General features: G+C 38.3%; 1 protein-coding gene across 4 annotated transcripts in view; it reads left to right on the top strand.

The window, feature by feature from the left end:
- The window catches only part of STARD13 (StAR related lipid transfer domain containing 13), a 284737-nt gene that overhangs the window by 68397 nt on the left and 191467 nt on the right, over positions 1-24873 (top strand). For 2 of the 4 annotated variants that reach the window (XM_063149149.1, XM_063149151.1), the window contains 2 exons: positions 4252-4395; positions 8708-8839. In XM_063149149.1, coding sequence (XP_063005219.1) covers positions 4252-4395; positions 8708-8839 — 276 coding nt within the window. The remainder of the gene's footprint in view (positions 1-4251; positions 4396-8707; positions 8840-24873) is intronic. The other 2 variants (XM_063149150.1, XM_063149154.1) reach the window with 1 other exon arrangement.

The following is a 24873-nucleotide window of genomic DNA, read 5'->3' as shown; positions in this document are numbered from 1 at the left end:
GTGAAAGGCACAAATTATCAGATAAATTTAGAGTTGTGTAATTTTCTCATAACCCTTCACTTAGAAAGCCTTTCTGCTTCCAGTATAGGATGAGGTCTGGCAGCAGGGTTAACCCTGACCCCTGAGCGTTCTATATGGAGTTGTTCATTTCTGCCACATTCTTTCAGTTTAAATTTAGATTTGCTGGCAGCGATTATGCCTCTTGCAATAAGCCTCATGACCAAACATTGAAACAAATATGCCTTTTATCACAGATGTTTTTGCCGAATAAGATTAGTGAAGAATACTTGAAAGCTGAAAAACAATGTGCAGAAGCCTTTGGTCCAAAAGGCACTAACCTTTGAATGTCTGGAATGTATTTTCTTTTCAGTGTTAGAAAAGAGCAAGTAAGTGTTTAGGTGATTGGGCACAATCTTGCACCTTGTTTTATCTCTGATTTGTTACTGGTAGTAATGAAATTTCAGCTATGCAAATGAATACAGAGTCAGGATACATATGAATGTGTACATGTAACAAAGTCATTAAGCTGTTCTAAAATAGACTGTGGTTGTTGTAGGATAGAACTGAGTTCTATGTTTTGCTGATTGCTAAATATGTCTTAGTAAATCTCATTTGTTGGGATAATTCTTCTGTACAATAGCCATCTTAAGCATAATAGCTGCATCTGTTTCTGATTTTAGGAAGTTTGTACCACTTAATTTTCTGTTTTCCATGGAGGGTGATTCTTGTTTTATGATTACAATTTTTTTTAATCTAGCGTGAGTATGTGGGACTTGAGAAATCTATATGGCAAAGAAGTTCACTTTCAAGGCCAATAAGTTGTTCTTGGCCTAGGGTGTGCCGTGGTTTCCATAGACAGTGTTGCTCCCCCTTGAAACACTTGTTTGACAAGGGATTGTCTGGTCTTTCTGGAGATCTATCTGCTCATCTGTCTAGGACAGGACATGAGAAAATGGTCTCAAATTTGCACCATGGGAGGTTTAGACTGGATATTAGGATTTTTTTTTTTTTTTTTTTTTTTTTTTTTTTTTTTTTTTTTTTTTTTTTTCCCACTAAAAGGGCTTCAAGCACTGGAACAGGCTGTCCAGGGAAGTGGTGGAGTCACCACCCCTGGAGATATTTAAAAGATGTGTAGCTGCAGCACTGAGGGACGTGGTTTAGTGGTAGACTTGGCAATGCTGGGTTAACAGTTGGATTTGATGATCCTAGAGGTCTTTTCCAAACTAAATGATTCTGTGTTTGAAGGTAGCATGTAAAAAGTGTTTCACTTCGGTCTCTATGCTTTCAAGGTTCCTCAAAAGGTAACAGCATTTCCTATGCATTGCTGAATGGCTATGGCTCCAACAAAAAAGGACCTTGAGAATATATGGAAAGGAGTGTTCTCCCTGTAACCTTTTAGGGGAAAAAAACCCAATGAATAAAGCAGGCCATGATTCTCTAGATAATTTAAAGTGAGATTTTTTTCCTTCTGAAGGGCAAGACACAAAAGCTTCCAAAGGCGCCCTGACCCTGCTGCCTGTGCAGTTGCTATGGGCAGGAAACACTGGTACTCAGATCTTTGGAGCACTTTGATAGTGTCCAACCAAGTTACTGGGGCTGAACACTGTGGAGCTGTGTTCCTCATGAATGGATTAGGCAAAATTTATTCACCAGTTAGAAGTCCTACTGTGCAGGCTGTATATTTTTGAATGTAAGTAGCATCATGTTTTTTCTGTTTAGCAGGAATTTCAGGCAACCTTTGAAATACGTAGCCAATCAGCATTTGTTCCAAATGGTGCTTTTGTGCCAAATTTCCAATTAGTGAATGGCATTTGTTAACTAGGCCCTTTTGGCTTTATCTTCAAGGATAATGAAACCCCATCTTTTTCCTCATCCCCTTAATAGACACAATATAGAGTCTTACTGGACTGAAAAAAAAAGAACTGAATGGAGAATGCTAGGAGATTTATAGTTTGGTGAAACTCTTTAGGACTTGTATTTTTTAGAAATGACTGTGATTTGAATTCTGTAGCATTAAAACAAGAAATTTATAAAAATAAGGGGATTTGGCTCATACAGTTGTTTGAGAGAACATCAGTGAATATTGCAGGTATTGTTCCAGTAGGTAAATATTTGTCGAGATAGAGGCAAAATGTGCTTCCCTGTGCATGGAGCTTTACTTTTTATTGTAATGTGCTATCATGTGTGCTGTTGCATACATTTGGAGTGTCTTAGAAATTTTTTGAATTTTTATCTTTGTATTTTCAATGGAAAACACTAAATTAGAGACACCTCTTCAACACCCCTCAAAATACTCTTTTCTGTCATGGAACACAAAGTGGTCTGTTTCAACATGTGGAAATTGCTCCTGCATCCTATTAAACTCAGAAATCCAAACTTCTAATGTAACCTTCAGTACCTATCACCTGGCAAGAATGATTTTTGCATAGCTCATAGAAATCAAACACGGTTTATTTATTTCCCTGTGTGATTGTTGCTTCAGAATTGTTTACTATTGTTAAGTAAGAAAACATATTCTTACAGCTCCTTTTTCATAAATTGCATCTTAACTCTTTTGAGAAATAGAACATTCATTTTAGATTTTTGCAGAATTTATACCTTATTGTTTGTGGAATTTGTGTGGGTTTTCATGTTTTGTCCTTGTTGAGTCTCTTTTTTTAGTGTTTTTTAGTATTGGAAAGACCAGTATGTGAGGAAGCAAAACCACAGGAAAACATTTGCTTTGTTTACAAATGAGTTTTGTGGACATATATCAATATGCACATTTCCTATGTGAGATCATCTCACTCAGAATGGATTCAATATGTGAAGTGTCTTTTGATGCTCATTTTCTGTGGAACATCCTGTAGTTTACTTGGAAATAGTTGGAAAGACAATGGGAAGCAAGCAAAGTATCTCTTTAAATAATTTTAATAGCTTTAGAGTTGAAGTGCAGCTTAGCAGTTATAACAGCATTTCAGGCAAAATACTCAGAGGTTGTAAAAACTGGTGAAATTCCAAAGAAAGATTTGGAAAAGTAAAAATTGGGATATTTATTTTTCTGTGCTTTGAAACAATCTCTGAAAAGATCATATTAGCCCCTCTGAAGGGAACATGTGTTTGTTGCTAATATGAGACTCAGTGTCTGATGATTTGGGACCTTAGTTACTGGGGAGAAAATGAGTAATTCTGTTAGTAATAGTATATGTCAGTGTAATAGAGGAGTGAATCTCCTGCATTCTATTTGTAAAGGGGTTTTTTTCTACAATTGTGAGCCAATTAGTTATCTTTCTGTTCCACTTGTGAAATGCTGTAAGGAAACAAAGTACCATAAAGATTTATCAGGTAAGAGTAATAACAGTACTCATCTATCTCCCCTGGGTTTTGAGGAGTGTTGTTATGATGCTCTTAGGATTATGGCAGGATGAAAATGCATTATTACTGTTTGTCTGATGATGCTCACTATGGAATTATCTTCTGTGCAAAGATATGTATTGTTTGTGAAAGGAAGGAAGATGAAGGAACTGAAGTAGCTTCAGGACAGTCTTCTGGGGAGCAGTAGCTGCCTGTGTTGACAGGGAGGTCAGTGTGACTGGTTTTTGTAGGGGATGACTAGAAGTGGTGTGAATAAAGAAAACAAGGCATAATGCATCAGCATACATAGGGACTACCATGGAGAGGTGCTTTAGGAGAGTACTGGAAAGGATTTTCAGGAAATTAAGGAATAAGAAAAGCATCTTTGTCGATTACATTACAATGGATTAAAATTTTAGTTATACAGTAAAGCTCTTCAAGTAAAAAGGAAAAATGCATCCTAGTGACAAAGTGACCAATAAAGTATTCCCACCATATGGGCAGAGGATTTGACAATTCTAGAATTCTAGTAAGGAATATAATACAGTGCATATGATGGCCTTCGATATTCTGGTTCCTGTTGGCAACAAGCAATCAGTGGAGAGATGCTGAAATAGAAGTGGCTTAACAAGAGGCATTAAAGTGACTTTAGTTTTAGTCCTGATTCTGCTTAGCTTGAAATAGCAGTGGGTCACCCAAGATGAAGTGATAGAAAGCTATTCAGATATACAAAAGTCATTTGAGTATGTAGAACAGCTATGAATATGTGTCATCAGGATTGGAGTGATAATTGAAGCTTTCTAAATGGAAGAATGTTGCTCAAGGACAGAGAAAGAGGGCTGGAAGAAAAAATAAGCATCTTCAAGATAGAAGCAGCTTGAATATTTTAAGACTTCATGTATGTTTGATTTCTTCTAGACCCAACCAGAAAAAGAATCTGAATGGCCAGACTCTATGTCATGGCTTATGAAGAAACTGGAACAGTTGAACTTAGATATTGAAGAAGCTCTGAGTGCTGGCTCTTCTCCCTCCAGTACTCCTTCTGAAAGGCACAAGCAACTGGTAAGAATGTGTGTGTGATATGATACGTTCTCTAACATTTAGCTACAGCATTCCTCAAGCTATAGTTTTTAGATCCAGTTGTGTTTCAGAATAGGCCAAGGAGCTCAAGTGTTAGGGTAAAGTTGAAAGTTTTCAGTAAAATGAAATTTCTGACATTGGATAACTAATGGTCAAATAAGCAGAACTGTGATAGGGTGAAACTTGTAAATTTTCTGTCAGGATATCTTAAAATCATTATACACTTTCGGGTTTTTTTAGGGATATTTGCTTGCATGTTTTTCAGATTGCTAATTTAAGTGCTAACCTATTAATATTTGTTATATTTATTTAAAGATATAACAGCAAGAGAGACATTGTTCATTAAGAGTTGAACTAGTGTCCCAGTTACCCCAGGACAGCTAGATTTTTTTTCTTTCTCTCTTTCTTTTATTTGAATAGTTGATTTAGAGGTGCAATCCTCTAGTTCAGAATATTTTGTGATGACAGGTGTCATCAGTTGATGACAGTTTCTCAAGCTTTTATTTTGAGGACAAATAGGATTAAAGGAGCAATGATATAATTTTATTAATTTTTGAATAAGCAAATTTTTTTATATAAGCAATTAATGGAGAATGACCGGCATGAGAAATATAAGTGTTCTCTGCTTCAGACTATGATTAAACTCAGTTCTTAACATAGAATTGTGAGGATTTTCAGCTCTGAATGTTGGCATGAAGTTCATGGAAGGTGATCTTTTGTGAATGTTTTTGCTGTCACTGCTGCTTCATTAGGTAAAAGTAAATTCTTGAAGTAAGCATCTTTGTGGATCATCACAATGTAAATGTTTGTGTCTCTCTAGGTGGGATGTTCAGACTCTTGCACTTTGTGTTTCCAAGTTCTACAGAGAGAGTGTTAGTAACAGAGTGGCCATGGCCATCTCATTTCTTTCTTGCTGTACATGTCAGCCAGTTAGAACCAGCTCTGTCCAGCTGAATTAATTTCATAATTAATTTGCCCATTAAGGGACAGTGTTCTGTCTTCTTGTAGGAGAATGCTCCATATCTTCTGTCGAAATACAGTGGCAGCGTAGTCTGCTTTTCTGTCTGAAAGTGAAATCCCAGCCATCAGAGTTTAAACACTTCTCATTGTGAGACAGTCTGGTAACCAGTGATCCAAACACCCATTATTTTATGGCTGTGCCTATTCTACTAAGGTAAAAGCTGTGGTTTGGTTAGGCATCATTCTTTTTTCATGTTGGCCTGAGGATCATAGGATACGACCTCAAATCCTTTGCTGAAGCACTCACTGAAGGGCATATTGCCTGTAAACAGCAGAAAAATCTAAATAGGTGACTTTTTCAAATGAACTTTGATACATAAGAACAGCATCATCAGAAATGGTTGCATAGAGAATGCCATCACCAGCACCCCAGCACACCACTTCCCTTCCTGAGGCCTCATCGCAGCCTTTTTCCTGGGATATATGCTCCCACCAAAATCCTCTGCTAGGGTGTTAGGATGTTCCCAACACCAGCACCAAAATTACTGTTTTGCTTAGCATGATATTTGAGGAATTGCAGTCCTCTTTATCAACCACCTCTTCTCACTCTAAATAGAAGAGATCTCTTCATTTTAGTTGTCTGTGGATGGGAAAATATGTGAGTCAGACACATTTTTTTGTAGCCTTATATGACAAACTGGAAATGACCTTTAAACCTCCAAGTGCCAATTTCAATACAGAAACTGGACAGGTCACTTAATACAAAGTCTTTCTAATGAGACCAGCAAGATCAGAGCAAAAAGAGTCTTAGAAAATCTGTTGTGGAACTGATGACGGGATACCATTTGCTGTTTCCTACAAAAGAACTTATACAGCAAGGGAATCATCTGCTCTGATTTAAATATTAATTCATAATTTGCCTCAGAATGGGTGGCTTTAGTTTTACTTTATAGTCAAAGAAGAGATAGATCCTCATAAATCTCTCCATAAATGTACTGTAAAGAAACAGATCCTGCAGATTTCAAAATGAGAGTTGCAGTGGAAAAAATAACAGTCTGGTTTTCACTCAAGTTGTATGAGTAGTTTATATTCTATCAGTTCATGCTATTTGTACCATATTTCTAACTATAGCTTGTAATCTGTTCCACACATATCAAATGTTTTATTCTTGTCACTTACCATGAAACTTGAAAATAAAGAAGACCTCTCTCAAGCATATATTTACTAGTAACTGTGTAAATTTGCCTTCTATAAAATGAACCACTTTTGTGTTCTTAATATGGTTTTATCCTCAACTGTGAACTGACGCAAGAAATCATGATTGACAGTGATTTTGGGTGAACTGTTTAAAGGTGTAAGACTGAGATGGATACCCAAAATCTCCAAAGCAGGTGACTACTGCATGAGTGGTTTGTTGGAGCTGCTGCTCTGAAAGTTGTTCTCTTGAGGGTGAGGACAATTTTTAACAGATGACAGAGTCATTTCTTATGGCAAATGCTATATCACAGAAATATATTTTGTAATTTAATCACTAGTTTGAGCCAGTCAGTTATCTACTGAAGGATTTTTCACCTGTTTCTGCTAGTAATTCTTTGATATTTTTTTACTCTTTGCATTTTCCTGTTGTGAAGGTATCTGTTATTAATAATATAGATTTTTTTTTTACAGAAGCCAATATATGCGCTGGGTGAATAAAAATTATGGGACCTATTGGGTGAGAGCAGAGAGTTTTGCAGTGTTTTAGTGAGAAAATTCAAGGTGTTTTCTAAAACATAATAGCTTTTGCATGAATGCTAAGGGATGACTTCTTCCTACATCTGTGTAAACCACAAATTGCTACTGGTCATTTTTTTGTTGGCAAATATTATGTGGATGTAGCATTGACTGGATTCCTCAGTAGCTGATCCAAAGATGTTAAAAATAATTGTCTATAATCAAATTATTTTCTGAAACAGTCCCTCACCAATGCAATGAACACAATTTAAGCGCAAAAAGTTGTACTCTCTGAATGTACTAACAACAAAACTGCTAGTTTTGGAAAAACACATTTAATAGCTCCACTCCTGTAAAATCTGTACCTTTCCTATGGAAGAAAAATCCTTTTTAGCAGTATAGAAGGAGGCACTTTGAAAATGAAACATCAGAGATAAAGCACTCTTGCTGCAGTGTGTTTCCCCATTGTTTAATGTATCTGCTTCATTGCCACTTAGTATCTTGTACTCAGTTTCACTACAGAAAAAGCAGGAAATCTTGAAAACGAGAATCAAATTTTTTTCAGTTTCAGTCTTTTATTATTCATGAATGACAGGGAAATACTGTTTGTTTATTTTTGATCATCTTATGTTAGAGATCTGACTTTGGTTGAACAAAGCTTTTTCTTTGACTTACGTATTCATTTAATTCTTTTGCTTTAGTATATTGTCTTCAAACTTTTTAGGGGTTGCATACTAATTATTTTGTCACCTTTTCAAAGCCTCCTCATTTTACATCCTTACAAAATATACTAACTGGGAACTGGGCAATTGCTATTAAAGATCAGCAGCCCATTTGTTACTTTGTGGAGAGGAAGAGCTTGAAAATGGGCTGATTAGAATGATTGTCCCCAACAGCTTGGGACTGCTCTGCAGTGCACCCATGACCCTGTTTCCCCGATTGTCCGTAGTATGAATTCTGCTGGATTGCAGCATGTGTTGCTTCTTGCTCACTCACCCAGTTTTTCCTTGGGCAAACCATGATACTTGAGGGAATGTTGTGGAATTGGTCTCTTCTTGACACTGCATTCAGTGTGGGCCCAGAGTTAGGACATCCATCTTTTAAAAAATGGCGTGGGAGTGGAACAATGAAATGAGAACTCCCCAGGTTTTGGGGAATAAGGAACATTTATTTGAAAGTTCAGAATCTGTAATTTGAAAATGGGGATTTTCTGGGTCTCTGTTTAATATACAAAAATAAACATGAAATAAAGTTAAAAGATAGTTTTAAAATAATTTTAATAAAACTATTTCTCTTTCTACAAAGTGATTCAGTTCCTTTAAGTTACAGGAAGGTGTACTATTATTGATTAGTTCTCCAGTTTGTATGCTGGATGTTAAGGAAGCAACTTTCCATAATGATGGGATGTCTAGCTTAGCAAAGTGTAAAAATGATGCAGCAGGTGCTTTTAAGAAAAAAAAAGATCAAAACCAAATGTTTGCCTTTCATCAGAGGAAAAAAAATCCAGAGGAAAAGATAAAATCAGAGGAAAAGATAAAATTCCTAAGTTTTTATCTTCTGTTCACATTAAAAATATTTCTGGCTTGTCTTTATTTATAGGGTTTTAAAAATTCTCTTACAGTGCCCTGTTCAAGTAGAGACAGGCCTTTATGGAGATCATCAAGAAAAAGGATCTTGGAAAAGAAGAGGAGACTACCAGCATCTAAATTGTTTACCTTACCAAGTGTTGACTGGAGCACGACCTAAAACTGATGTAAGTAGCTACAGCATTATCTGACTCTCAGGTTCAGTAACCTCAGAATTTACACTATATCATTAAAATTGTCAGTGCATTTCTTTGAAATAATTTATTCCACACACATCAAATGTTTGATTCGTGCAAATACTGCACTGCATGGAGGAGTTTGGTTTGCAAAGCAGCTATAGATAAAAGTTAAGTTAGACTTCAGTTAATGAGGCTCCAGGGCTGTGGGGTTCATCTGAGTTTAGACCACTGATGAAAACTTCTACATGTGAACTTGTCACTTGGATCACCTTCATAGTCAATGGAAAGAAACAGGCACTTCTAAAGAGTAATTCATCTGTAGGTAGCATGTGATGGATTCCAGGCATCAGAGCAACCACCACAGCTTTTTCTTCATGGCTTATTTTAGAAGTACTCTCTTAGGATTTTTTAGCTTGACAGTTGGTTGTGTTCAATTCATGTGAATTCCACACTGCATTCTCTGCAAGCCTGACTGCTCAATTCTGGAATTTTAGTTAGATCGCACTTCTAACCAATAATAGAAATATTTACTTGGGTTTTTTTTTACAACGTGATGGCTATAGCTTGCTATCAAAATCTATCAAAATCCATCAGAAAGTTTTCTCAAAAGGCTTTGATTTACTTTCCCAATAGCTAAATGTAAACTACTTTAGGATCAGTGTCTTCATTTGGAAATGTAAATAGTTTCTGTCTCCCTTTTTTAAATTACTTGTGTGCCAGTAGTACTTGTGATCATCATGCAACATAAAAAGTGGCTGCACTGGATTGAATCAAAAGTACTTATAGCCCTGTGTCCTTTCTTTGGCAGTGGCCAGTGTTGGATGTTCAGGAAAGAAGTGTAAGGACATAGCAAGCAGATAGTAAGCCATCTCAACTTCCTTTGAGGTATTTATCATGCAGGCACATTGAAGATAGACACTATATTGCATTTTTGTAATTAATAGCCCCTAAGAGTCTTTTTCGACTCTAGTTGTGCCTTTTGTACTCATTTGTATTCGTTTGTTCTTTTGATATTCAAAAGAACAAAGATACTTTGATTTCCAAAGTTCACTTGTGGAGTAGGTGATACAACACATTTTTCTTATTATAATTTTGTTACTGAATTATCATTTTGGCTGTAATTCTTGTACTGGCAAAAACTGAATCTCAGGCATCTTGTAGGAAGTAGTGAATACCTGAGGCTGATTTTCTTGTTTGTTTGTTTTTTTTTTTCCTCCAGCAAATGACTGCATTTACTATTGATTTACATTTTTCTGCTTGTTTTAAAACCATTCAACATCATGATGTCCTCTTGCAGCAAGTATTTGTTTTTATTAACCTCTGTAGTTGAATATTATCAGAAAACTGTCCCCTTTTATTCCTCCATTTTCCGATTAATTTGTGAATTTTATTCCTCCATTTTCCAATTAATTTGTAAGTGTGCTGAAAACAGATCCATGAGACTGTCAGGTAATCCATCCACTGTAAAAGAAAATAATCAATTATTCTGAAACTTCTTTTTTCACTTTTAGTTAGCAATGAAAATCCATTTTTATTTCTTGACCTCTTTTTTGTAGTTCCTCCTTCATAGCATAGTTTGAGTTTGATGGTCAACTTCATCAGAAGCTTTTTGAAATGGAAGTGTAGCAGTCAAATTGCCTGTATCTGCATGATCATTCAAAGAAGTTGGCCTCCAAAATCCCAATTATTCTAAGCCATTATCCTGTGTTACTGTCCATATGTTCTTAAGCATACTTTCTGTCAGTTTTCTGCCATGCATATCAGTTGTACTAGCATCTCTTCCACAAATAACCTCAGAGGTATTTTCAGACATCGGCATCACATTTCCCCCCCTCTTTTCCTCCTGTCCCTAAACCAATAGGTGTTAGCAGTAATTACACATTGAGCCAATATCTCATCAGTTCTCGTTCCCTGAACAAGGTGCTTATTTTAAGTTATCTATACAATTTGGATTAAAGAAAAATCTATTATATTAAAGATATCTTGAACACTGTCGTATTCATCTACCAAAGAATGATATGCATACCCCCATAAAAATTCTCTATTTCATTAAATGAACCTACTTCTGTGCACTGAAAAGGAAATTTGAAGGTTGGCTCCACTTGCTTGCTAATTGAAAACATTATTGTCTTCCCACTAGCTATTTTCTTTCCTTGGAGAATAGGTTTGCTATTTTCCATTTCTGCAAAAGCGCAAACATTTGTTCTGATTTGTTGCTTGTTCTAGTTGGAATAGATAACAGAATTAATTAAAAAGAAACTTGCCAACTTTATTTGTTTTTTACCTTGGCCAAATGTTCAGGCATGTACAAGTATCACAGCTTAGCTGCCTTCCCACTAGTACTATGCAAATATTTTCAAAGTGGTGTTGCAGTAATACTGTTGTTTGGCTACTGGTGTGTGGGAGGAAAGGCAGAGGATGTAAGTTTTGGGTTTTTTTCTTTTCCGAAGTCTATTTTTTTTCTTTTTGTTGAAAATCAGGAAATACTAGCATGATAAAAAGCAATTCTACGAATCCTCATCAGTACAGTCCGTGCATTGTATCAATCATTTTTGTATACTGGAGTAAGAGCAGGTTAATGCAGAAAGTACAAATGTTTCTTAGGGCATCAGAGAGTCTAGAAAACTGAAGGCAAGAATTTCTTAAGAAATTATTGAGCTGCTTTTTTATTGCACAGTGCTTTAAATTAGGAATAAATATTGAAACTGGTGTTTGCAAATGTCATTCAGGAGAGTTGATCGTTTTACTTCCTTCAAAGTGCTGCTTTTGGTGCTCTTTATCATGCAAATTCAAATAATGCTATGTCTAGCTCCAGGCATGCAGTATGCATTTGTCTGTCATATCTCTCCAATACACAGATTTTCACTGTTTATTCCTTAAGATACAGACTTTTCCATATTTTTTAAAAAGGATATACTGAAGTTGCTTTCATTATAGTAAACAGGGTGGGACAGAATAATTCCTTCTATATCACACCCAGGCTGCATCTGTTTAACTCCCATGATCCCATATCCAGATGGTATAATACATAATTTGGGAGTAACACAGAGATAAATCAGACCTCTTGTATTTTGATGATCCAGTTTTTCTTCTCTTCCAATTTTTTGTGAGTCAGAAGGTCCAAAAGAACTTACCTGTCTCCACTCCCCAGTAGCTCATATACCCAAGAGATTTAAAGAAACAAATACCCCATAAGTTATTGAGATTAGCAAATAACAGAGACCAATTCTACAAACAGCAGAGATGCTTCTATTCAGGAATGATATGCAGAGATTAGGCAGGACACAGTTGTTCAATTCTCAATATAAGGCAGTGATGTTTGCTGCACACTTTTCATGGATACCAACTAGACTAAAAGCCTAGAAGGGACAATGAAGTGTTCTTTGCAAACTTGTCACAGTAGGTATGCTGTTTGTATGCCTGTTTTTATGACTTGCACTTCTTATGATATTTTGGTGGAATAAAAAAGCAAATCATGGGTTTAGGGCTGATGTCTCCTGCCCTTCCTTCCTCTCCCAGGGCTGCTTCACTGAAACTTTCTTTTTGAGGTACTACAGGAAGTATGTACCTGGCAGGGAAGCCACGTGCTTGAGAGACAAACAGCAAAGTTTCACCTGTCAATTGCTGGCATTTGTAAATCCATGTCTACATTATTGAGTTTCCATTAATGGAGAGGAAAAAGCCCATCTACAGCAAGACACACCTTGCCTTGAGGTAGTTGCCTGAGTGGAGGTCTCTTGTTGATGTGCTTTGTGCCCCCAAAGTGCTGATGTCGTTTGGTCACGTATTTCAGAAGTGCCTGCTCAAGACATCCGTGCTTAGAGCTGGATAAAATAAATCTGTCCCAGGGCGTATAAATTACAATCTGGCATTTGATGGGCAGTGCCTGCCTCTCTATGCTCTGAGCAGAGAAAACTGAGCAGAGTCTAACTTAGGAGTCTAATGGAGGTCTGAAAAACCCATCAGTTAGCACCCACTAGGTCTTGCAGGTAACACAGTATGCTCTGTCCATGCAATCTGTGAATGAGCAAGAAAACAAAACTTTATGTATTGGTAAAAAGTGCTTTTTCCTTTATCTATTGTAAGTTTACTCTTTTGTTTTCTTTTTAAGTAGAGTTGAAGAGTGCAGTTTTGATTTCTTATGCTTTAATTTGACAAATGACTTGAACATATTAAATACATAGGGCTAAAATAGATTGTTTTACAGTTTTGAGACCTGGATTCTCAGTCAGATTCTCTGCTCAGACTTGGTTCTGTAGGCTGGTGCAAGAGGGGGTCAGAGTGGCTGGAGATGAGGCAAGGCAAACTGCTTCTTTCACATCAGTGCCAGTTTCTGGTAGTTGAAACTGTTAGTGAACTATACTTTATCTATGCTAAGCCACTTGATTCAGAAAATGAGGAGCAAAACTGTTTTGTAACCTGTACAACTGAAGTGTTTATGATTCCTTTAGGATTTTTTTTCTGAGAAATACTAGTTAATGCTATAAATAGTGTTTCACAGTTTAGATCAGTGGTTCCAGGATGTCTGACATCTTCTGACATTGTTTAGAAATATAAAACTAATAAGGCAATAATTTTTGGCTATTATTTCTATGTAGTAAGTGTAATGCTTTTCTGACCTTCTGATTATATTTGAGGCAGAGAAATTTAAAAATATTAACAGCTGAAGCAAAGTCAGAATCATTGTGTTTCTTGTGTGCCTCCTTGTTCAATATTTCTGGCCTGGGACCACCAGGGATCAGAGATGATTCCATCAGTGAGCGTGTGTGAAAGCCTTTTATCAAATAGCTGCCAACATCCAGGGCAGAAAAGGTTATCATGCAGCAACTCATAACAGTTTTTACTTTTACTAGCACTCTTTACAATTTTGAGGATCTTAAGCTATTTACAGGCCTTGAGCTGATCCTTTATTTCTCCACAAAATATGTAAGCAGTATTAATTTTCCATCTGAGATTACAAGTGCCTAAACCTGACACCAGAATAAGTTTCATGCACTGTCTCTGCTGGATACAGTCATAAATTTATCACTTCATGGTAGAATTTATATCAACAGTTCCATCCCATTATCTAGTAGGGTGTGTTTCCCAAGGTGACGATTAGGCAGATCATGCTTTACTCTGACCTTGCCCCCACTAATAAAGTTGATAGTAAAGCCCCAAGAAGACTTGTGCAATCTCTGGCAAAGATTTCTTATGCCCATCTTGGTTTTGGGCTACTTTTTATGACCCACAAAGTACAAGAAAATGAACTAAGAAGCCTGGAGCTGAATGATGAAGACATAGCATTCAATGCTCTGTTTCCTCAAAGATGTAGTGTGTTTGAACACAAAATTATTTGGCCATGTTGGAGCTGAAGATTTCTGTCTATGCTTCAACTAAATGCATTTGTAAAAGTAGCATCGCTCATGCTGAAGAAGTAGCGAAATTTTTGCAGAAATCAGGTTTTTACTTACTTTCTCAAAGTCTCAAAACCAGATGATTGATTGCAACATGGTCAAGAGCAGAATCTATATACAGTCTCTGGTTTTGCTTACCAGACCATCCTTCTTCATAGAGTGCTAACTTGAGTGTTCCCATTCTGGAGAAGACAAATTTCAAACTGTGTCCTTTAGTCATGTGAATTGCTTTCCTCTTTAATGCTGCTATTAATTATGTCAGCAAAATAGCTCTCCAGTACAGTTGCAGGTAGCTTGAAACCTTGTCTTTGCAAAACCTTTTTTCTCATGTTCAGTACTTAATCTCACCAGAATCTCACTGGGACAGAGTCATGCTGAAGTAGTCAGGTAGGTGACCCACTCCACTTCCACGTGTACCCCCATATGGTGGACTTTTGTGCCTCTGAACAGGACTTTGTGCCTCTGTTTTTCCCCTGCTCTGTCTGCACAGTGGGGACATTGAGATACCCTTCTTTCCCAGGAGCACTCTGGACTTGCAGTCATTTCTGAGATCATCAAGTGCTCCTGGAAGACTGAATCTTCCCTGCTTTTAAGACTAAGTAGTTTCTTGGTAGTAAAATAATCCATTGCCCAGGAAGAGATTGTACTATCTCTAATGAAAATCAGTAATAGGGAGTGAAGGGCAGATGCCTCCCTTCCTTCCTGAGAGCTGTGTATTCCAATATCTACAATACTCAGGCTTTCTCATCTGCTTTGTTTCCAGTGCACTTGCCAGCACTCTGGCCAAAGTGTGCCCCTAACATAAGAACCCAGCATAGCCTGTTTCTTTTCCTTTTTGTCTTTATTCCCTCATCCCAGCAGTCAGGTCCTTCAGTGGGGAAATTAGATGAAAAAAAACCAAACTTGTGTGGCAAGATAAAGGCACTTTAATAAAGCAAAAGATAACATTGTGCATCCAGAAGCAAAAGAAAACAAAATATTTATTCTCTACTTCCCATTAGCAGGCAATGTTCAGCCTGGGGAAGCTGGGCTTCAGGACATGTAATGGTTGCTTTGGAAGACAGATGTTATAAATAACAAAAGCCCTTCCCTGCTTCCTCCTTTTTTATCTTGGCTTTTATTGCTGAGCAGGCTTCATATGGACTGGAATATCCCTTTGGCAAGCCTGGGTCAGCTGTCCCAGCTGTGTCCCCTCTGAAGATCTTGTCCACCCCCAGCCCGCAGGCCCTCGAGAGTCAGGGGTCAAGGTTGGAGAGAGCCTTGGTGCTGTTCAAGGGCTGCTCAGCAGTGGCCAAAATGATGGCAGGTTATCAATGCCTTTCTAGCTACAAAGCACAGCCCTATTGAGGGCTGAATTTGGGGAAGTTTACTCCATCTCAGCCACACCCAATACAATTTCTTTTTTTAATTAATTGCTCAATACCATTTTTTTTCTGACAAAAATGCTGTCACCAGCTGAAGATGATAATCCTAATGTAGCTATGCAGTATTTAAAATTACTTCAAATTGCTATTGTTAAATCATTTGATCCATGAAAATATTTATTTAATTTAAAGTATATTAATGGTATTAATGGTAACTTTTAAAGCAGTATTTTGCATCAATTTCATTATTTTAATTTAGTTTTCATAAGAATTACCTGCAGGCTAGGGACATACTTTGTATTTTGTATTTGTATTTTATTTGTAAAACTAATTGAGTTATCTATGCAGGAAAGGAAAGAGCTGTCTTATTCATAAAATGCCGTTGAAAAATAATTTTAAAACAATTATTCTCTGATGGATGTAGACAACATAATTTATATGCTTTTTTTTTTGTATACAGTATAAAGTCAAATTGAAGTTTCCAACTCATTTTGGAGTAAAGTTCATTTAATGTACTTCAAAAGGTATATGAAGTCCAAATCTGTATCAGGAGGAGGCTAGAATTGGTTCTTTTTATTGCTTGGCATTACATGGCTATTTCTGTAGTTCAAACTGATAATGTCTGTTTGTATTGCAAGAAAAGCTTTGAACAATGGAGGAACCGCAGGAGCGGCTGGAAAATAGAGGTCACCCACCTCTGCAAGGGCAGCCAGCAGGTCCACCAGGGATGGCAGTAGCAGCAGAGCAGCTGGGCTTGGGGGTGATTTTGCCAAAACCCCATGAGAAGAAACTGCCAGCAAAATTTATTGAGTGAGCACTTTTCTGAGCCAGCCCAATCCCTTTCTCATTATAACTGTCCCAAACTCACACAGTGAGATTTGCCTTCTAGTTCCAGCTCCAGTGACAAAATAAGAGTTGCAGGCTGGCATTATTTAATTAGTACATACATCCCAAATTGATCCTATGTGTGCCACTTGACTTTTATAGACATATTTATCATATGTAAATTTAAATATTCTAGAATGACATTTGTTGAAATATGTTAATTTTCTGATCTTCTGACTGAATTATTTTGCAGAAACACTTCAGAAATAAAACAGTGTTTTATTTCTGGTAACACTGACTGTTCGCAGGAACACAATTTCATTTCATAGTAGTGCATTTTTGCTAAAAATAAGCACTAAATTTGCTGACTTATGTTTCAGTGTTAGCAGAAATGCAGCCTCAGAAATGCATTGCTCTTCAGTACAAACTGAAATGTCCTCTTTGTCCGTAGAGATGAGATTCAAGTTGTAAAAATAGGAATCTCTGTACATGCATAACAAGAGGTGATTGGGAACCATACCAGTACATTATACCAAGCCTATGCCAATATAAAGAGAACCTCACTTCCATGCAGCTAACTTTGTACTTAGTGAAGTGCAAAAGAGAAACAATTTCCCTCTCTTTTCTTTCTTTTCTTTTCATGTTTTTTGGGCTCGTGTTTTGCATGCAACACACGGTTTGTATAACTGGCTGACAGTACAATTTTCTACTGTGTTTTTTAGCACTCTATGTTTTATAGAGGAAAGAACAAATTATAGAGTATGCCAGCTCCCATGGGTGAGAATGGCAGGAATGTGCTGGGTTCAACCCTACGAGGCTGTCTCTTGTGTTTTTGCTTGTGGCATTGGTTGAGCACAGTTTTCTTCACGGAAGTATGTACAGTCATACCTTACCTGTCTGTCCATCTGGTCAGGAGTTTGCATTTTCTTTTTTCTGCCTCGTGATATACTTGTTACAACAGCCTAAAGATAAAAGGAAAAAAAAAAAAAAGAGTGAGTATATTCTATGTTATGGTGTTACCATAATGCCTCTTTTAGAGTACTTCTGTAATTTTTATTCTGGCAGGGTTTTCCTGGCTATTTCACATGTTGATCAGACAGCACATGATTGAGACAGAGGCTATGACTTTTACAATTGTCGTTCACAGCAAGAGCAAAGCAAAGGGATTCAAATATTACCAGAGATGTATAATTAAAAATGTGTCCTGCCCGTGCTGATGAAGTGCTTCTGTGGCATTTCAGAGCTTGGGCAGAGTCAGACCCCTGGTCCCACTTAAGCGGTGGTGCAAAGGTCTCTCATAATACCAGCCTCTGGCTCTTTGTACTCTGGAGAGCCTGTGGGCTGCTCATGCCTGTTTCCCACGCTGGGGAAGAAGGAGCTTCCATCTATAACACACCAGAGACAGAGGCCAGCATAATGCACGGGGAGAGCATTTTTTATGCAAATGAATGGAGCAAATCGTGCATCCCATCTCTCTAACAGAGATAATCCCTTGCAAGGTGCAACTTTTTCTTGTGCTTCTACTGGAAGGAGGCAGCTTTGCTCAAATGCCACCCCCTTGTCCTCGGGTGTATGTAGCCCTTTGTGAAAGGATGTGCACTCAAGGGAATTAAAACTTCAGAAAAGTTATTTGGTGACATTTTCTGTCCTGCTACCACACATAGGGCCTTTTTTTTGTGAATTCCCAGAACTAAACATGGAGTGATAAAGTAGTGATTTTGAGATTATTTGATAGATTGAGCTTTCTGATAATCCAGTGTGGTAGAAAGGTCATGTATTATCTAAAGCAGCCAAGTGTCATAATGATGACCTTTAAATCGGTATTGCATTAAAATTTACAATGACTAATCATTATTAAAACCAAAGTGCTCAGAAATAAAAGTGGCTGAAGCTTCTTTATTGCAACATATCCTAATAGAAATTTTCAGATGAACCACCCAATTAAAGCTTGAGAACATTTTGGGTTAGCCAGAAGGATGAAAATTGGGCTGAAAATTTTCAGAAGGACTTTCATGTCTTAAAACTTGAGCTAACAAATTAGAGTTTCCATCTTGGACTGTGAGTTTTGCACTGAAACAGAGTTAGCACAGCCTCAGAGAAGAAGTGCAGCAACCTACAGTCTGAGAGACCTCAAGAGGTCTTTTAGGCTGTTCCCCTTTACCACATCAGAATCACCTATACCTGTGTCACCCTGATGTAAGTTTTTCTGATATCTTTTTTAAGACCTCCACTGACAGACTATAAAGCCTGTTCAAATTCATTTCAGTACCCCATTGATGATTAGAAAGTTTTACTATGCTTTCGTACTGTAAAATACCTTCTTGTGTTCATCATCAGTACACAGAACAAGGTCTGTTCTTGTTCTTTGCCTTCTGCCTTCCTTCTGCAGGGTCAATCTGGTTCATCTAGCTTTTTCTTGTAGGTCCTGGTTTCCAGATTCCCTATTTCATCTAGTGTCTCAACCTGCACACTAAATATTAATTTCAGCATGTTCAGAGCTAGTTACATGTCTCACAAGTTCATCTGGAAAAAATACCAAAAAGACTTTTGGCAGTTGAGGCCGTAGCAGAATCTGGGCTCTCTGAAATGCCCCTGGGACTGGCAAGTTGCACAGACACTGAAACAGATGTTATCCTTCATGTTCACTTTTATCTTCTCTGCAATCATGGTTGCAAAAGTCACAGTTCCATTAATGATATTAATTCCTGTAGCCTGTTTTTCCTTACTCCTAGAGTATCCTAAGAAACGTGCTTCATTTGTTTGTGTAAATTGACTAAAACTAATCCAAGGTTGTGCCTACACTACGAAGGATGCCTGTACAGATAAATAGAAAATTCATCAAAACAGAGTTCCTGCTGCTCTGGAATTAATCCAGAGATTAATTCCCAGGAGATTTGCAGCCTGATTCAGGTGAAAAGGGAATCTTATTCTCCTTTAAGTTCTTAGGCTGAATGTCTCCTTGCTCCCTTGACTAACTCCAGCACAGCAGGAAGCTCTGTCAGTGGAAGGCACATGGTACCCCAATGTACATGGAATATCACACGGGCAGAGGAGGGTGGATGTGGACAGAGAGACAGAGATGATGAGAGGACTGAAGCAGGAAGGCTGGCAGGACCTCAGCAGGTGGCACTCTTCTCTCTGGATCAGTGTGGGGAGGGAGCTGCTCCCAGCAGTGCGCAGCATCACTCTGCTGACACACCAGCTCAGGATGCAGTGCGAAATCCAAAGCCTTGACCTCTTTTGATTGCTGGGTTTTTTTAATGGAGTCGTCCTTGATTCATGTATAAAAATAGTTTCCTAAAGGTTCTTGAAATTTCAACTCAGATAATCTGCCTAATGAGATGTCTATCTATAGCCGTGGCTCTGTAAATTATTCCTTGCTCCTTGCTCAGGCAGTGCAATCCTAACACAACTGTGCTTTGATGTCAGACATCACTGTCTTTCTAGACAGCAGTGGTCCTGGACTGTACAGTTGGAGCATTTTGAGATGCAAATCCTTGTATTCTTACAGACTGTGTTCTGTGTTGTGCTGGCTTTTCAGCCAGTCAGTCAGTCTGTTTGCAGAGTGAACTTAGTGAGAGCTTAAACAACATAAGCTCGAAGTGTAACACGGTGTGATTGTACCCTTACTTCTTAATGAATTCTTTAAACAGGGAACCTGATCTGGATGTCTTGTTTGCCCTAGCCCTATCCCTTGTAGCAATACAAAGAAAAGAAAAAGAAATTTTGGCAATAAATGGTTATAATGAGTTTTAATCCCCAAGGTGTACCTGTACCAAAGCAGTACCTCAAGGATTTCTCGCCTGCTTTCTCTAAGTGTTTTTTTCTGACAGTGTATCTGAAGTTTCAGCAAGGACTTGTATTTAAGTCTTTGTGTCACAGCAGGAATTCAACCCAGGGTCAGGATTGTCTGATTCTTTGCTGACAGAGGCTTGCAGAGTTGTTGACTTTGCTTAACTGAGGAGCCTCCCTTTGTAAGTCTCTTCAGAAGTTTTGGGTGGTAGGTAGCTCTGTGTCGATTTATTGGCATTTCTCTCCTCAGGGTATATTTTTATTAAGACATATCAGAAGAATGACTTTTTCTACTCACCACTGGTTCTTTTTGTATGCACCTCTTTGAGAGGGCTCCTTAAGACATATAGCTTGAGTTTACTTATGTTCTACTGGCTGGGCTGTTTTTTATGAGAGAGATTGATTTTGATGCCTAACTGTCCAGCTGTGTATGCCTCTGTGATGTGGAGTTCCAGCTGCTGTGAATGGATTAAAGTCCCATCAGGAAGAATAGCTTTTGCCTCTTGGGAAAAAAAACCAAACAAACACATTTTTTGCTCCCCAGAGTCCTGGCTAGGCTGTCATACCTGTGGCTCCAGTCATCTTCACTGGCACATGTGTCACACACTTACTGTCCTCCTGCAATGCCATTCTCTTAGGATGTGGCAAATGAGAGTGTGGTGGGTTTTGCTGACTGTCTGGCACAAATTACATAGGGACAGGGAAATTTTTTGTAGTTGTAGCTGTGTTAGAAGTTTGTGGCCAAGCTGCCCACCCAGTCACAGCCTATTGGACAAGAGTTATCTTTAGTGGAGAATCTTACAAAAGTGGTTGCAAAAGAAGTAACTCAGCCTTTCTCACAGTGGCTGAGGTGGTGGTGTCCAGGGAGTGTACATCCCTAGTTTGGGTGGGCTACTTAGGGAGTGCTGTCAAAGGAAGAATACTTCTGCTTTATTCGCAGCAGGTATAAACATGATGCGATCTTTTCTGAGAAATATGTATCATATCCATTAAATATCCATAATTCCCAGATTATTTGAGATACAGCCCATAGTGGTTGAAATTCAAGATTAATTTTTTTCACCACATCAGAGATTCATGAGGTTCAACAATAGAGATTAATTCTGAGACTTAATGCATTATCTCAGACTGAACTAAAAACCTGTAATGAGGACTAGAGCAGGTTCAAATTCTCCAGACAATAAAATCATCCAGGCCAGTCTTGATATCAAACCACATGGATAGGAAGTGTATGTCTATAGTAGACATTCTTATATCAAACAAGCCTGTGGAAGGTGTTTTTTTTTTCCCTTTAAGACATTAAATACTCTAGGATACTAAAAATTATGTTGAAAAGGTCCCCTCAAGCTCTTAAAGGAATTACTGGTATGTTGCCCTGTTCTAAGTTCTTCTAAACCTGATGTTTACATTTTTGTAATGGCGTTTCTCACACACTTTTCATGTAAATAATGATTGTTTTGCATTACTTTCTGGAGGAGGAGAGAATTGATGGACTGTTGGTTTGACCAGTGTAGTTGGAGAGGTGGCAATTTCATCCCCCAATCCATGGTCACTTTTGGAATTCTATAAATATTGAGGTTCAGAAATAAATCCCCCCTTTTTTGCCTTGGACATCTCAGAGTGCGAGTGTCATTCATTTTGAGTCATATTGCAACACTGGTATCGGACATTCTCCAGCTCTAAAGATCAAGTTCATTATGGGGTAAACAAAAATTATGTGGGAAACTAAAATTATGTACCATATGGCACATTTAAAATACTCAGTAATTTGGAGAGATGGTTTGCTCAAAACAAATTTTACAGCAAACCAAGCTGTAAATTTTCTATAGCTTTGAAAAATCACCATGAAAGAATTAAGAGGGCAAAACACTGAAATGTGTACCCTGTCCCACTTCTTGAATGTAGGTTTGAATGATTGTATTCTTTTCATTTTACATAAGTAGACGTGAGACCTTTTCAACTGTAAACCAGTGTTGATTAGCATTTTAGAGTAGGGACCTGAAGGCATTCTGTAGGCATGACTGAGTTCATACCCAGTGTTTCCTGACAGGCATTTCTGTAACAATACATTTCATCTGATTCTGGAATGTTTGCATTCCCTGCTTGCTTTCTCAGGAGACAGACAGCCACATGCAAAGAGGTGGACTGCAATATTTAAGTTTTCAGACCTAAGAAGGACACTATCTTCGTTTTGCAGCTGGAAGGCAGAAGGCCAGAATGGAAGTGATTGCCCAGCTTCCTCCATGAGGTCTCTCACAGTACTGAAAGGACCAACCAGGTCTTTTGATCTTCAGTCCTGCACAATCAATACAAGATTGTCTTTCCTGATCTGCTGGACTCTCTTGTGTACTCCCATCAACACTTGCTTTGCTTCTTCCTACCTTACCCAGAATATATTATATAAAATATAACAAAATACCATTATTTGGAATACTATTTTTTCCTTCAGACCTACAATACAGTAAGGTACATCTTGAACATTGCTGTCTGAGGCATTCAGGGTACTGTGATACACATTAAAATCAGTGTAGTTGCACTTTTTAGTGAGTCAGCATCCCAGTAACATGGTTGACAGCCTCCCAGTTTATACCCTGTTCTGTCTGCAAAGGTTGCATTTGCAGAGCAGAGTCTTCTGGCAGCTAAGAAGATCCCTCACTCACCTGTGGCACATGGCTGAGGGTCTGAAGGGTAAGAGTTTCCCCAGTCTGACTGACAGGTTCAGAGGTGTGGTAGGCATTTCAACACAGCAGATCGTGGCTCATGCTGATTTCCAGTGTGTATCATCTGGCACTTCTCATTCACTGGAGCAGCAGGTCATCTCCTGGAAAGGCCTGTTCTTTCTCTTTGGTTTTGGCTGACTTTTTTTTGGTTTTGTTTTTGGAGGAAAGAGGGTGGGAAAAGGGGGCAGTGTTTTGTTTTTATTGCTTGCTTTGTTATTTTCATTCTTTAGGGTATAAAAAAGGGAAAGTGCAAGCATAAATGAGGCTTCTGGGACCCACACATTTAGTTGCATGGATCAGCCATCTGCTTTGCATGCTCTACCATCGCTCCTCGTTATGCACTTATTATGGGAATATTTATTCTGTGAATGACTAGCTGTTTGCTCTTGATATGCTTCCATCTGCATATATATTTGCTAAACCACTCCCCTTAGGCATATGAAAGTTTGGCTTTCCCTTTCAGATGGCTTTAATTATACAATTAGATTTGCCATATCGTCAGCAGCTTGCTCAGCTCCCACATCCACTGCAGGATGCACATGTGGAAGATGGACTGGCAAAAACAATTTGCGCAACTCCTGGGGTATGAAAAAGGTTGAGTTTTAGAGTGACAGCCAGTAAAGATGGAACCTGGGTAGGAATTTTGGAAGCCTTAGAGGTAACAATGTGGTAAAAATAACTAGGGACAAGCCATAGACACATCTGGGTATAAATAAAGGGCAGTGGATTGCTAGGAGCGATGAAGTGGCGCTGTTGGATGGTGTGTGCCCTATACCTGGCAGATTTGCCTTCACTGAAGCTCCCAGTAAGCTTTGAGGGGAGCTGTGTTAGGAGAAGACCCCATAGGCCTTCCTCCTGAGAGGATCTAGAACAAGACTGAGTTGCAGGTAAGGCTGGGAAAGACAGGTTCTGATTCCTGAATTATTTAAGCTTTTCAGAGTTGCGCAGTTCATGCACCATGCATGCAGGAGAGGAAAAGCAACCAAAGTAAAGATGCCTTTGGATTTAGGACTTTCTCTGCTTGCTATCTGCTGGTTTTGTTTTGTTTTTCCTGCAGCAAATGACTTGAAGTTGCTAAATTGTTACTATTTTCTCACTAACTCTGCTCCTGTTAAATTCTAACTGAATCCTAAGAAACAAGGCCAGATCCTCAGCAGTGTCCATCCCATTTGGCATATGGTACCACTTTTCTTGACTAGCTTGAACTTCCAGAAATCATGTACTTTTGAAAATCAATTATTCTCCTTCTCATGGTAATCAACATGGTAGCATTTTGTCTTCAAAAAACTTCATCCCAGGAACACGGATGTTTTAAGTGCTTGCCAGAGACCCAGCCATCCCTAGGGAAATTATGTGTTCAGGCATATCTCACTTTAAATAATTTTTAAAATACACTTTGCTTTGTCTTATGTATGAGTTATGACCGTAATGACTTCTGGTTCTGAGTTTCCTTTCTCAGCGTTTCCTCCCTCCAGACTTCTCCTGATGATAATGCTGCTCAGTGTGGAAATGAGCCTATCTATTTACCTGACATTTTACCAATGTGCTGTTAGCCTGCTTTTTATATTGAAAACTATTAATGCCCTGAATCTCATATTGTGAAGATCAAAACTGACTCCTCAGCAAAGCATACAGTAAATCTCAGTTTGGGGATGGATATAGCCAGGCAGGGGGCGCCGGACTTTTGGGGAATGCACAGGTAAAGCATAAGGTATAGTGGCTTACTGGAGGCAGTTCAGTCCCTGACTGTCCTTCAGCACAGTGAGCTCCAGCAGACTTTGACACAAAATTCCAAGAGCTTTGAAGAATGCAGCAGTTCTACTGATGGCTGTGGTGAAGACATCTATTTTCTCTGTTTAGCCCTACCTTATCCAAGGAACTCTTGATGAACTTTGCATATTGAAAGACAAAAGATGGATCAGAGA

The sequence above is a fragment of the Melospiza melodia genome, chromosome 2 (genome assembly GCF_035770615.1).
Source record: "Melospiza melodia melodia isolate bMelMel2 chromosome 2, bMelMel2.pri, whole genome shotgun sequence".
In the NCBI taxonomy this organism is placed as follows: domain Eukaryota; kingdom Metazoa; phylum Chordata; class Aves; order Passeriformes; family Passerellidae; genus Melospiza; species Melospiza melodia.
The sequence above is the reverse complement of the archived record's forward strand: the minus strand, read 5'-3'. Positions and strand labels throughout refer to the sequence as shown.